General features: G+C 45.6%; 1 protein-coding gene across 1 annotated transcript; it reads right to left on the bottom strand.

Moving 5' to 3' along the window:
• Positions 1 to 246: 246 nt before the first annotated feature.
• LOC124646942 (ubiquitin-conjugating enzyme E2 22-like) lies at positions 247 to 13,186 on the bottom strand. The gene is made up of 8 exons (XM_047186976.1): positions 13,128 to 13,186; positions 12,700 to 12,994; positions 4,249 to 4,281; positions 4,029 to 4,173; positions 1,243 to 1,320; positions 1,034 to 1,146; positions 748 to 851; positions 247 to 562 (listed from the first exon to the last, which is right to left on the bottom strand). The coding sequence occupies exons 1-8, from the start codon at positions 13,184 to 13,186 to the stop codon at positions 247 to 249; spliced, it is 1,143 nt and encodes a 380-aa protein (XP_047042932.1).
• Positions 13,187 to 13,538: the final 352 nt, after the last annotated feature.

The following is a 13,538-nucleotide window of genomic DNA, read 5'->3' on the forward strand; positions in this document are numbered from 1 at the left end:
AACAGAAAAGTTGACTATTCTTCCAAATATTTGACATTGCACATACAGTTTATTCCAACAGGCCCAACTCACATTCTGTCTCATTAAGCCTGAGTACAGCCAACCTTGTCCCAGTGGCCAGTTCATCAGATGCCGCTTGGGTTCTTTATTCATTTCAACTATGCATCTGCTGAATCTGGCATTTAAGAAAGATACCGAATTTTCTAACTACCACTCTACCCGGCTAATACATTGTCCAGGATGCGCCTATAGCATCTTCAGGCCCTTCTTCCTGGCATCGATCTTCTTCTTTTCAACTGGAATTTTGACAGCGAGCAGACCGTCCTTCTTCTGTGCTGCTGACGCTCCTCCTACCGCAGGATCAGAAGGAGCAGCATTCTGATCATGTAAGCCTAGAACTTTGGTTGAGGTGGACGTAGATGACAGTGCTGGAGCCAATGCTGTGTTCTTGCTCAGAACAGTTTCATTACTCTGACCCGCATTTAGAGATGTGGTTGACTCGCAAATAGCTCCGGTTTTGGACTTATTCTTATGTTTATGTGCATGAATGCCAGTGTATAGCCTGCATACGGAGCACGATAACTAGTTAGAGCTCTATGTGACCTGATATGCTTGAAATGGTAGCCATGAGATTCATGGCCATGTGCTAAAATCGCTTTGGGATACATAACCCTAATACTGTAGTGTTGACAAGAAAAGATCTGCGAGCATCACTACAGGTTTGAAACTACAGAGTTGAAGGTTGACCTTGCAAGGCGTGCATACTCCTCGTAGTTTTCCAGTAACATCTTTCCAGCTTGTTCATTAAGGGCAGATTCAGGGAATGGTTCGATCAGAAGGCATCTCACTACCTGTGAGACACGACCAAAGGAACCGATAATTAGTCTCCCACATGTTGTGAGCACACAGAACCTATTCATAGGCCATTGCTATGCAGTCATTTAAATCAAAATTCAGCAATTGTCACAGGAGATCATGCATATGCATTGCTCTCAACAGAATAATGGTTGGGTGTGTGGCGACTTGAGCTTACCAGCAGAACATGTCTTAATCCAAGACTAGGGCTCCAATCCTTTTTCAATGTGTTCACACATATCTCACCACTAGTTGCTATGTTTGGATGGAATATTTTTGTCAAGAAGAATCCTGCAAATCAATGGAGAATGTAGATATTCAATAAAAGGCTTTATTTTAAGAAATAACTGCAGTACGGACAATCGAGAAGTTCCAAAAGATAACTACCTTTTGGGGGAGAGTGAGGGAAGTCGCAACACAACAATAGCTTCATCCGGAATAACCCATTCTCATATGGAGTGCCAGCTGCATCATGTCAAGATTCAGACTTTTAGACCACAATATTGAAGTATTGCAATAGGGAAAGGAAAGAAAAGAAAAAAGGAACTCAGGCACTTGAGGTTCGGTAAGAAGATGCACAATTAGGCTAGATATGAAACCCAACAGAATTAAAAGAAAACCAAAACAAGAAGTAGAAGGAAAAAAAAGAGTAAACTAAGATTTCGGCACATGGATCGCTGATCTCCAGGCAGTCCTATCAAGAGCCAAGACTAAGACTAGGTACATTCCAATCCCTCAAGTCTCTTTTTACAGCCTCCGCCCAAGTCAACTTCGGTCGTCCTCTACCCCTTCTAGTCTCCTCCATACTCTTTAGAATTCCCTTCTGGCGGCTTCCATTAGGACTAGCTTCTTGTCGATCGGTGCCACCCCTAGCCTATCGCGAATTACCTCGTTCTTAATCTGGCCCTTTCTTGTATGGCCGCAAATCCATTTGTTAGATGTGTTGTCTTTTAGTGGGCCAACATTCTGCCCCATATAGCATAGCCGGTCTGAGTACCTTCCTATAGAACTTACCTTTTACCTTTTGTAGGACCTCCTTGCCACATAGGATACCACATGCTTGCCGCCACTTCATCCACACTGCCTTGATCCTGTGGCAAACATCCTGGTCGATATCCTCGTTGCTTTAAAACATTTTTTTCGAGAAAACGCAAAGGACTCTTTGCGTTTCATTTCATTGAAAAGATAAGGGGGGGGGGGAACAAGTTTACAAGCCTCCTAGGAGGTGGATTACAGATAATGACCAAAAAAGTCTAGTGTACATCCCAGGTTGTTGGCAACACGACGCCTAGGCCGGTGGCGCCCGCTCGCGCCCATAGCTTGGCCTCGCACCTGGATGTCTCGCGAAGGTCGGGGACCGAGGGTCGTCCTCGCTCGAAAACGCAGTTGTTCCTGTGCTTCCAAACCATCCATGGCACCAGCAGCCGCAGCGGACCCCGGTCCCTTACGCAACGGTTTCGAAGTTGCACGTTTAGCACCGTCCGGCCCAGGCGAAGATTGATGTGTCCGCATCCTCCGGGGGCCGGCATGGGATGCGCAGCCAGGCCGAGCCTCATGCCATATCCGCTTGGTGAATGAACACTCGATGAGCAGGTGGCGCATGGTCTCCGGCTCTTGGTCGCACAGCAGGCATCTAGCATGGTGTTGCAGGCCTCTCGTTTGCCAAACGATCCGCCGTCCAACATCGATTTTGGTAGGCAAGCCAATGGAAGAACTTGACCCGGGGAGGCGCCCATGTTTTCCAAGTCCGTTTCCGCGACGGGGCATGTCATGGAGCCCCGGAACGTGGCGAGGTAGGCGGAGTGGGCGGTATAGGTGCCGCCGGCGTCCACTTCCGCACTAGCTGGTCCTGGGCCTCGAAGAGCACGACGGCGTCGACCATGCGCCAGAGTGTGAGGTACTGGCCGATCTCGTGTAAGCCTACGACCCCGTGGATGTCGCGTGCCCAGTTGTGCCTAAGTATGCCGTCCGCCACCGTCCTTCCTTTTCTTCTTCGCTTTGGGATACACGCGTAGAGCTGTGGCGCGATTTCGCTGACGGAGCGGCCTCCAAGCCATCTGTCCTCCCAAAACAGGGCGTTGAGCCCGTTCCCCACGGTCATGGTGGTGGAGGCGAAGAACAGGGAACGCTCGGCTGCAGTGAATTGTAGGTCGAGGCCGTGCCATGCTTTAAAACATTGATCCCACGTATCGGAAGGTGTCCCTCTTAGACACTATCTGTCCTCCTAAATTGACATCTCCGTCTTCACCACCAACACCACTAAAGTCGCATCACATGTACCCAATCTTGGTCCTACTAAGTCTAAACCCATTTGACTCCAGCGTCTGCCTTCATAGCTCTAACTTCCTATTTACGCTGGTCCTAGTTTCATCTACTAGCACCAAATCATCAGCAAAGAGCATACAACAAGGAATATCTCCTTGTATATCCTTGGTCACCTCATCCATCACCAAGGAAAACATGTATGGGCTCAATGCTGACCCTTGATGTAGTCCTATCGTGATTGGGAAGGTACTGGTTTCACTATCACCTGCGTGAACACTTGTCACAACACGGTCATACATATCTCTGATGAGGATAATGTACTTTGTTGGAACATTGTGTTTCTCCAGCACCCACCACATGACCGTCCTTGGTATCTTGTCATACGCCTTCTCCAAGTCATGAAGACCATATGTAGGCCCTTCTTCTGCCCCCTCCATAAGTTGGCGAAGCAAGAAAATCACCACTTTAGTCGATCTCCCGGGCATAAAACCGAATTGGTTTTTAGTGACATTCGTCACTCTCCTCAAGCGATGCTCGATGATTCTCTCCCAAAGTTTCATAGTATGGCTCATAAGCTTAATCCCTCGGTGGTTACAACTTTGAATATCTCCTTTATTCTTGAAGGTAGGAACTGAATGATACATAATTCTTGAATATCTCCTTTATTCTTGATGATTCTCCCCCAGCTTCGGCATAGTGCCCTCGTTCCGATGATTGAATAACCCATCGATACTTAACCATAACAAAACAATGTGTTAGAAAATCATCGAATAGGAATAGACAGCATTACATGCACAATTAAAAGAGAAAGATCATCCGAGCCACACGGACATGTTAATTCAACAATGCACACCCCACATAATGGCAGCTGAAAACAAAAGTACTCTTGAATCTTGATAGAATCTCACCAGGGCCCTCAATATCAGCACAAATGGTAGTGAAGTCATCATCATTAACAATAATTTTAATCCCTTCTGGAGGTGATTCATCAAGATTCTTCATTTCTCTAGCCAATTGTCTGATGACATTTGATAGGAGGTTCTCATTGGTCGCCTTTGAATGAAAATACCATCAGTATCATAAAAGATGGAAACATATCTTTTACAGGTTTAAGATTCTGGTACATACCATGAAAGCAATAAGAGCAGACAGCTCCAAAACCTAAAGGTGCTCCGAGGTCAGCAGCACTTATGATTTTACTTGTTCCAGAATAGCACCTTTAAGAGGTTTTATATTATTGAATCAATATAAAATTAAAACAATTTAGCAGTAAGTATGTCTGTAATTGGAGAAATTGACTACAATACTTGTCCCAAAAAATTATGCAATGGGGGAAATGCAATATATATCAGGAGTACATGGTTTCAAGTTTCACTAATACAATCACTGTGGCCAGGATTTCCATAAGTTTAACAAATATTATATCCAATATGCAACATGTGAATAACCTGTACAAGTGTAGCTGATAACTTAATGATGCTAAGCATTACTACTACATGAGTTATGCATAAGTACGGAAACCACAGATATTTTGGGATTAGTTAAAACTGTAAATTTGGTATTTCAGATCGAACATCCATTGAAGTACCTATAGTACACCTATGAACTAGCCATTCTGGTGGAATGATTTATCCAGTGTTGACTGATGTGACCAAAATAACAAAATTATTAGTAAAAATAATCTTATGAGCCATGTACACATAACGTAAGTGCCAAACTAGTAATTAAAGAATACTACAAATAATGTCATGCTCATTAAGGCCTGTAAGTAGCGGGTATTGCTGCATAAAGCCGGCCATCTGCGTGTTGTCTATGTTAAACTATAAGTGGATTGTCTAGCTCTTTCCATAAGATCGGTCTTTTGGAATAGTTGGTTAGTGCATGAAACTTAACATGGTATCAGAGCCAGGGTCTCGAGTTCGAGTCCTGGTTTTCACAATTTATTCAATAAATTGCTGTTATCCCCCTCCTGTCTATGTACTGGCCTCTACAGCCATACGCCCTGTTTACACGTGTTGACTTATCTCCGCCGCGTCACACGTGAGGGGGGATGTTAAACTATAAGTGGATTGTCTAGCTCTTTCCATAAGATCGGTCTTTTGGAATAGTTGGTTAGTGCATGAAACTTAACAGTCTAAAGTGTGTCTTGCTACATATAAATGTTTAGAGATCAGGAAGTCATTTAGACCGGACCATCTAATTGGAAATTTGGTATCAATTCAGGATTTGACGTGTGCTCTCTGTCCGGTGCTGCTGCATTTTTCTCAGTCTGCTAATGCGCCATTTCTCGTGTGCTTATTCTATTATCGCCAACTTTATAACTTAATAAAGGACGGAAATCACAGCTCCTGCCAGACATTTTATCGGCTCCCCCCAATCACACACGGGATGCCGCGGTACCATACGCACATACATGCTCGCTCGTCAGCAGTGACTATGGCTGCAAGACCATCCCGTGAAATGAAAAATTAGTGCAAAAGGAGTCACGGAATGGATCGAAATTAAAGCAGGTTCAGGCAAAACTGTGTGCCCGCATCCCGGCCCGCTTGCCACCCTAGTAGTGACTAGTGCAGGTACACCCCATCCAGGCTTCGTTCGGTTACTCCCTTCCACGGGGGGATTGGCCGGGTTTCATCGGGGTCAACCCGGCTGTCGTTGCCTAATCGACGGTACCCCGGAGGAGGGTTCCTCACGAGGGGGAGAAGAAGTAGGGGCCATAGGGCGGAGTGCTCTCGGGACGGTGGTACGCAATTTACCCAGCTTCGGAACACCTGCACGATGACAGGGCCTACTGCGCTGCTTGTCCGGAATTATCCGGGCGCTTTCGCGTTGTTACAATGAGTTGTGGTTGTCGAACGCTGCCTCTAAGGCTCCCGGGATCCGGCTTATAAAGGCGCACGGATCTAGGGTTTACATGGAGAGTCCTAGCCGGATTACAGGTCGCCTAACTACGGTACAAGGTCTTGCCGTGTACGTCAAGGATCTGCCTTCCTCCCTACGTCGTACTGGATCCGGGTTCCACATGGGCCTCCATGGATCCGGGTTACTCCTGGGCCTCCATGGACCCGGGTTACTCCTGGGCCTCCATGGATCCGGGTTACTCCTGGGGCTCCATGGATCCGGGTTACTCCTGGGCCTCCATGGATCCGGGTTACTCCTGGGGCTCCATGGATCCGGGTTACTCATGGGCCTCCATGGATCCGACTTCCTCCGATGGTCGGTTGGGATCCGGCTTCCCTATCCTGGGCTGGACTTCATCCTTTAGGATCAACAGCAACTGGGCTGCCCGGTGGGCCATAAGCCATCACCACCATCTGTGGGCCACCCGGGCTTGCCGGAATCGGACCATGTCGATGGTATACCTATGAAGTATATCCACAACAGTAGCCCCCGGAGTTCTCCAAGATTCACCGTTCTTCCATCCAGCTCGGCTTGCGCATGTATCTTCATCCTTTGTCTGGAACGAATAATAGAGAATCTTGAAGGACTCCGAACTTCGTATCTCCAACCAAGTATTGGTCGGAAACTTCATGATCCAATGGTCAGATTCTTCGGAGACACCATCCAACGTAATCTTCGGTATGGATCCGACTAGCCAAATGTAAGTTCGGATCTGACTAGCCAAAATATAGGTGTGGATCCGACTACCCAAAAGATTAGGTGCGGATCCGACTAACAAAAGATTAGGTGCGGATCCGGCTACCGAAAATTGAGGTGCGGATCCGACTACCAAAAATTAGGTGCGGATCCGGCTACCAAAAAATTGAGGTGCGGATCCGGCTGCCAAAAATTGAGGTGCAGATCCGGCTACCAAATATTAGGTGCGGATCCGGCTACCAAAAAATTATGTGCGGATCCGACTAGTTAGCCAGATTTTCGCAATCTTTGAAAATTTTCTTGACATAGCCATATGTATGTAGCCCCCGAGCGTTGAGTCGGCTTGCTCCAAGGAGACTCGATGCTCAGAAACTTAGCCCCCAAGCGTCAAGGTGGGAAATTTCCGGCATGTTGCTCCAAAGAGAACTTCATCGGTGTAGCCCCCGAGCGCCAAGGTGAATTTACTTGAAAATCCGGCTTGGTGCTCTTAGAGTAGCTTTATCTTTATATGTGACTTAGGAATAGCGTAAATCCCAATCATCTAGGCGGAAATTTCCAGCACTGATACCCGAAAGGAAACACACTTTTCACCTAAGATCAAACCGCAGCCCCCGAGAGTTGGTTCCGGCTAAGCATAGCGGAATCAAGACTCAAGTTGCTTTTCCAGCTCGTGCACGCCATGGATCCGCCTAACCTCGGGAGATTGTTGTACGTCCAAGTGTCATGTACCTGATACATAAACATAAAAACATATTTGTATTAAATTGTTTCTTTGATCATGTTCAACGAACAAATGTAAGGCGGAACAAAAACGGCCTTTGAACAAATGTTTTAAAGCTGAAACTATGCAGCAGTTGAACAACATAAAACTGTCAAGGCGGAAACAACTCGAGTATCTTGAACAGTTAATGTAATTTATATGTTTTAAGCAAGTGCTGGTTTATCCGTTCTTCTGGTTTATATGCTTGACTTTTCGCGAGACGGCAAACTTTAAACACAGAACATCTGCTGAGGCGATAGCGCTTAATAGCGAAACAATCAAGAACCTCAGAAACAGAGGCCAGCTTTAAGTACCGAGATGTCACTACTAAGGAATCCACACATAAAACAACAGAAAACGTGTAGGCCAGAAAACTCAAGCTAACGCCCGAAGGCGGAAATTTTGCAGCGTACTGGAGCCTTAAGCGGCAAAAACAAGACAAAGTTTTTCACGAGCGCGAGGCAAATCGTGGGAAAGATATGACCAACAAGTGAAAGCGGTAAAAGACTCAGGATATGAGTGAACCAATCTTCATCTCATGATCATAAAATTTTAAAATTTTAAATATAAATAGGGACTTAGCTGTTTGGAGCGGAGTCAACGTCGGTCGTGGCGGTTTTTCTTCGGCGTTCCGTCGAGCCGGTGCGAGATTGATTGTCGCAGTGGTCCTGTCGGTGCGGATCCACCTACCAAAATTTAGGTGTGGATCCGACCTCCAAAAATTTAGGTGCGGATCCACCTACCAAAATTTTTGGTATGGATCCGGCTACAAAAATATAGGTGCGGATCCGACTACCAAAAATAGGTATGGATCCGGCTACTAAAAGATAGGTGCGGATCCGACTACCAAAAATGTAGGCGCGGATCCGGCAACCAAAAACATAGGTGCGGATCCGACTACCAAAAACGTAGGCGCGGATCCGGCAACCAAAAACATAGGTGCGGATCCGACTACCAAAAAATGTAGGCGCGGATCCGGCAGCCAAAAATAGGTATGGATCCGGCTACCAAAATATAGGTGCGGATCCGACTATCAAAACCAGAATTTGAAATTTCCAGGTCTAAGGCGGATTCTTCCGTGGAAAGCTCCGACGACTCGGATCGGATCTTTGCAGCCGCGTCCCGCTCGGCGGCGATCGTAGCTACATTACTTACCAGTGCGTTTCCGTCGAAATCAACGGTCTCGCAGATGAAGATGTGGAACCCGCCCGGTTCCGGCCTCCAGACGCCGCAGGCCCCACGGTGGGCGCCAACTGTCGTTGCCTAATCGACGGTACCCCGGAGGAGGGTTCCTCACGAGGGGGAGAAGAAGTAGGGGCACCCTTTGCCAGAAAAAGCGTGATCTAAAAAAGTCTAGTCTTTTCCGAACACCCTTTGGAATTTCGAGAAAAGACAACATGAACATGGGAAGGCTCGTGAGAACAGAGTTAATAAGCACTAAGCGATCGCCATACGATAACATTTTACCTTTCCAACTACTCATTTTTTTCTCAAAGCGATCCTCCACTGGCTTCCACTCTCCATTTCTTAACTTGCGAAAATGAATTGGTATACCCAAATATCTAAATGGTAATGACCCTATATCACACCCAAAAAGAATTTTATAATCATTTTCAACCTCCTTGGCCTTGCCAAAACAGAATAACTCGCTCTTATGAAAATTTATCTTCAAACCTGACAATTGTTCGAAAATACAGAGAACTAATTTCATATTCAAAGTTTTGTCTAAATCATGCTCCATAAAAATAATAGTGTCATCAGCATATTGAAGAATCGAAACCCCTCCCTCAACTAAATGTGGAATTAGACCAGCTACCTGACCATCCTCTTTGGCTCTAGCAATTAAAATTGCTAACATATCTGCGACAATATTAACATATTTGCGACATATCTGCTGGCTACCTAAAGACCAACATTTACAAAGGGAAACATCTCCCGCACAACGACCAAACTGTTGCTCCAAAAAAAAAAAGAACTGTTGACACGTGTCAAACTCACGTCACAAGCGCGTGCGACAATGAACCAGTTCCGCGGCCGACCCGCATGCAAGGAAGTACAATCGCGCGACGACCGACAGCTACTCGGGCGATGCATGTGCGAGCGATCAAGTACAACGCCACAAAAGTCATCCATGCGAGCGAGTGCAGCGCGGGCCGCGCGCGAGTACAGGCGCGTGTACGTGCTATGCGAGTATGCCATGCATCGCGAGCGAGCAAAAGTACTTTCCTAAAAGAATGAAGCCCCGTACACACCATTGCATGCAAGTTGTTTCTAACTCGCACTGGTAGAAAAATAGCCTTTAGTCGCGGTTCGCAACTGCCATTAGTCGCGGTTGCGCAACCGCGACTAATTAAGCGCGACTAAAGGCCCCCTTTAGTCGCGGTTGCTTACGAACCGCGACTAAAGGCCCGTCCACGTGGGCGGCTACCGTGCGCCTGGGCGAAGGACCTTTAGTCGCGGTTGGTGTCCCCAACCGGGACTAAAGGCTATTTCGTTAAAAAAATTAAATTCATTTGGATTTCTAATTTCTTTTCACTCCGTTTTTTTTTTCTTTTTTTTTCAGAATTTCTCTCATTTCAGTTATTTGCATAGCTTAGTCTCTATCTCTAACTACACTTATCTCTAGTCAAATTACTTACTTGTGGTCAAACTTCCCGCTCGGTCACCCATCCTCCCACTACTTCACCTCTAGCACGCTTAACTTCGAAGTTCCATTCCGTTCCGCATCCAAGTGCTTCGCGCGCATGTATGTGATAGTAGTATCATATCAATCCTATTAACATGTTGATCGATCTCATATTTCTTTATTGTTTGAATTTCAAATAATTATTTTAATAAACAAAAGTAATGATGTAATAATAATATTGAATAAATAAATAAACATTAACTTTTTAATTTGTATTATTTTTAATTTTATTAATTAATTAAATATTTTTTTTGCCAAACCTAAAATCTAAAAATTTGAAAATCTAAAAATTGGGTAAAAATGATAGTAATCTTTATGCAGAATGAAATTATTAATTTTAGGTTTTAAAAAATTAAAAAAATATAAAATCCATAATTTACGTAAAAAACTAAAATCTTCCTCGCTTTTGTATTTCCATTTGGAATTTTGCGAATCTAAAAATTCGCTAACCGGGTAAACCCCGGTGAAATAGGATGTAACTTTTTCCCAGGATTTTTTGATATATTACACGTTTTTTCCGACGTCGTATGCAAAAGTTATTGCGGTTTTACCATTTTTTAAACTTTTTTTGCAAAAAAAGTGGAAATTCGAATTTCTTAATTTCTCCGAATAGTAGGTTGCATAACATACAAGAATCTGAAAACAATTTTTTTTTTTGGGGGGTGGGTGCAGGGTGCGTGGGAGTAAAAAAACTCGAAAAACCTTTAGTCGCGGTTGGGGACACCAACCGCGACTCAAAGGTACTTTTAGTCGCGGTTGGTATCCCCAACCGCGACTAAAGGTTTTTCCGCCGGCCGCATCCCTCCATAGCCCTTTAGTCCCGGTTGGTGTTACCAACCGCGACTAAAGGGGTACCTTTAGTCGCGGATGGAGCATTAGTCGCGGGTCGCCTCCCGAACCGCGACTAAAGCCCCCTTTAGTCGCGGTTCGAATATTTCCGGGACTAATGGGGGTGAACGGAAGCCTCTTTTTCTACTAGTGTCGCGATCGAACTCTTAGCTCGACTAGAGGTACAACTAAATACACCGACGAGTACAGTTACGAGTGTTTGAAATACGAGTACACTTACACAAGTATAGTTATGAAGACCACACGAAAATAATTGTGTACAAAGTACGAGTACAGTTACATATATATAGCACGAGTACAAGTAAATCTGCACACAATACAAGTGCAACTACACACCCGAGCGAGTACAGGTACAGATGTACAGTCATGCATACGAGCACTTACAGGTACAGAAGTACAGTCGCACACACGAGTAATTACAGATACATAAGTACAGTCGCGCATATGAGGAAGTACAACCACCGAAGTACAGGTACAGTAGCGCACACGAGTAAGTACAATTACTTAGTAAAGAGAAAAACTGTATCAAATACACTAAAAACATAAGTACTTATCAGTTAAAGCACCAGTACAGTTAGGTATACACCACGAGTACAACCATCTTACTATTGGAAGTACGAAAAAAATATCCTAAAACCTATGAACATGGGATCTAGTTTTGAAGATTTTGACGCGAGGAACTCAAAAGTGAAAACACATTGTAATTTGGACTTACGGTTCTCAAGATATTTCATTTTGAAAAACAAATCTAGAAAAATAAAGGGAAAAGCTGACACAACTCAGCCCCTGGGTCTTCTCTCTCCTCTCTCATCCCTACCTTGCTTCCCCTTGCGACACGTGGAAAGCACGGAGACTGCTTCCTAGACATTTCCTGGCACCACAACACCCTACTTGTCACGTGGGGAGCGAGTTGTGTTCCCTTCACGAAGGTCAGCCTTTTTTTTAACGATTTAGAAGTCTAAGTCACACCTGATGGATGCATCCCATATAATATTTATAGACATGGAGGCCCAGGTTTGCAATTCAAAACCGAGCACCAAAATTTTCATCTCAGGCCTACCTACTTCCGATTTCCTCCATCGACCCTGATAACGGGAAGAACAACAAACTCGCCACCTAATTAATGTGGGGGGACTTGATTTGTGAGATTCATGAGGTGCTTGATTCGTGAGATTCCTAAATACTCTCATAACTAGGGCCAACAATTACTGGTAATTCAAGGGGAGACAAAAATCCACTCGGAGTATTTTAGTTCCCTCAAATTTATGTGAGGTGCTACTTAAATGGCATTTTCCTTCTTATGTCTTGATGTTTGATGACAGCACAATTTAGCGGGCTAATATTTTCTTGCAAGTGTTTCAGGGATATTGTTTATATATGTTCAGAAGATTTTTATGTTCTGTCGAATCATATGTGAAAAGGTGGAGTTCTCCTCCTGTTGTTGTGTTTCTGGGTTTGGTGTGGCCGGTGGTACCAGAAGGTGCAGATGTACTAGTGGCAGTATCGGGCGGGTCTAGGCGGAGGCTTTTGCCCTCTGTTGTCCCCAGTATCTCAGGCCTGCTAGTCGCCAGCGGGGTAAGCATTGACCATGGTGCTTTCTCACCAGCAGGTTCCGCGGCATGCCGTCCCTCACGTCGTGCACCATCTACATCTGTGACGATGAGGTCAAGGCACTGGAGGAACTCACTATGCTCACGGCATTCTTCCAACACTTTGTGCACGCGATCACCTGCGCCTGAGGGACAAGCGTTTGTCCCCTGACATTGGTAGGTACGCTGTCACGGGTCTCACGACATTCAAGAACGTTCACTACCTCGAGCTCTAGGGGCACCTGCCGCACGCCGGTGACACCGCCACGATCGTCGACATGACGAGCAGGATTCGCTGGCACACCCCAAACTTGGAGGTGCTCTCGTTCTTCTTCGAGACGGGACTGTGATTGACGTTGACTACGATTGTCCGCTCCCAAGTGGCCGCTACAACTGCAAGGCAATGGAGCATCTCAACGCATACCGTCTCGAGTACAACCGGCGCAATGTCCTCGACTGGCCGAGCGGTGGCGCAACGATCCCTTGCTTGGCGAACCGGTGTAGGGAGATCAACCTAGTGCATTACCAGGGAGGTAGGACACAGAGGATGCTGGCCAGGTTGTTGCTCTGCAACGCTCCGGTCATCGACGAGTTGTGGTGCCATCTCGCCAGGGTCAGTGTATGCAGACTGAACTGATGCATGAGAAGAAAAGTTGGATGATGAATGAGAAAGATAACACGATCTTCCGGTGATGCTTAGGTGGGCGTCGGGGTGGGGTGCGGCGAGCTCGGTCAACACCATGGAGGAAGGGGAGGAAGGGGTGGGAGGCTAGGGTTGGGAGGAGGAGAAGTACTGGAAGGGGTTATTTGTGTGATCTCGAAAAGTTCCAAGTGTAATACTTGGTAATTATCTTAGATTCCAAAATTTTATGTATCTATTTTCATCAAGTTTTATTGTGTACCGTCATGTTTCAACGTGTTTCAGAATTTAAATGTT

This window comes from Lolium rigidum, chromosome 4 (assembly GCF_022539505.1).
Source record: "Lolium rigidum isolate FL_2022 chromosome 4, APGP_CSIRO_Lrig_0.1, whole genome shotgun sequence".
Classification (NCBI taxonomy): Eukaryota; Viridiplantae; Streptophyta; class Magnoliopsida; order Poales; family Poaceae; genus Lolium; species Lolium rigidum.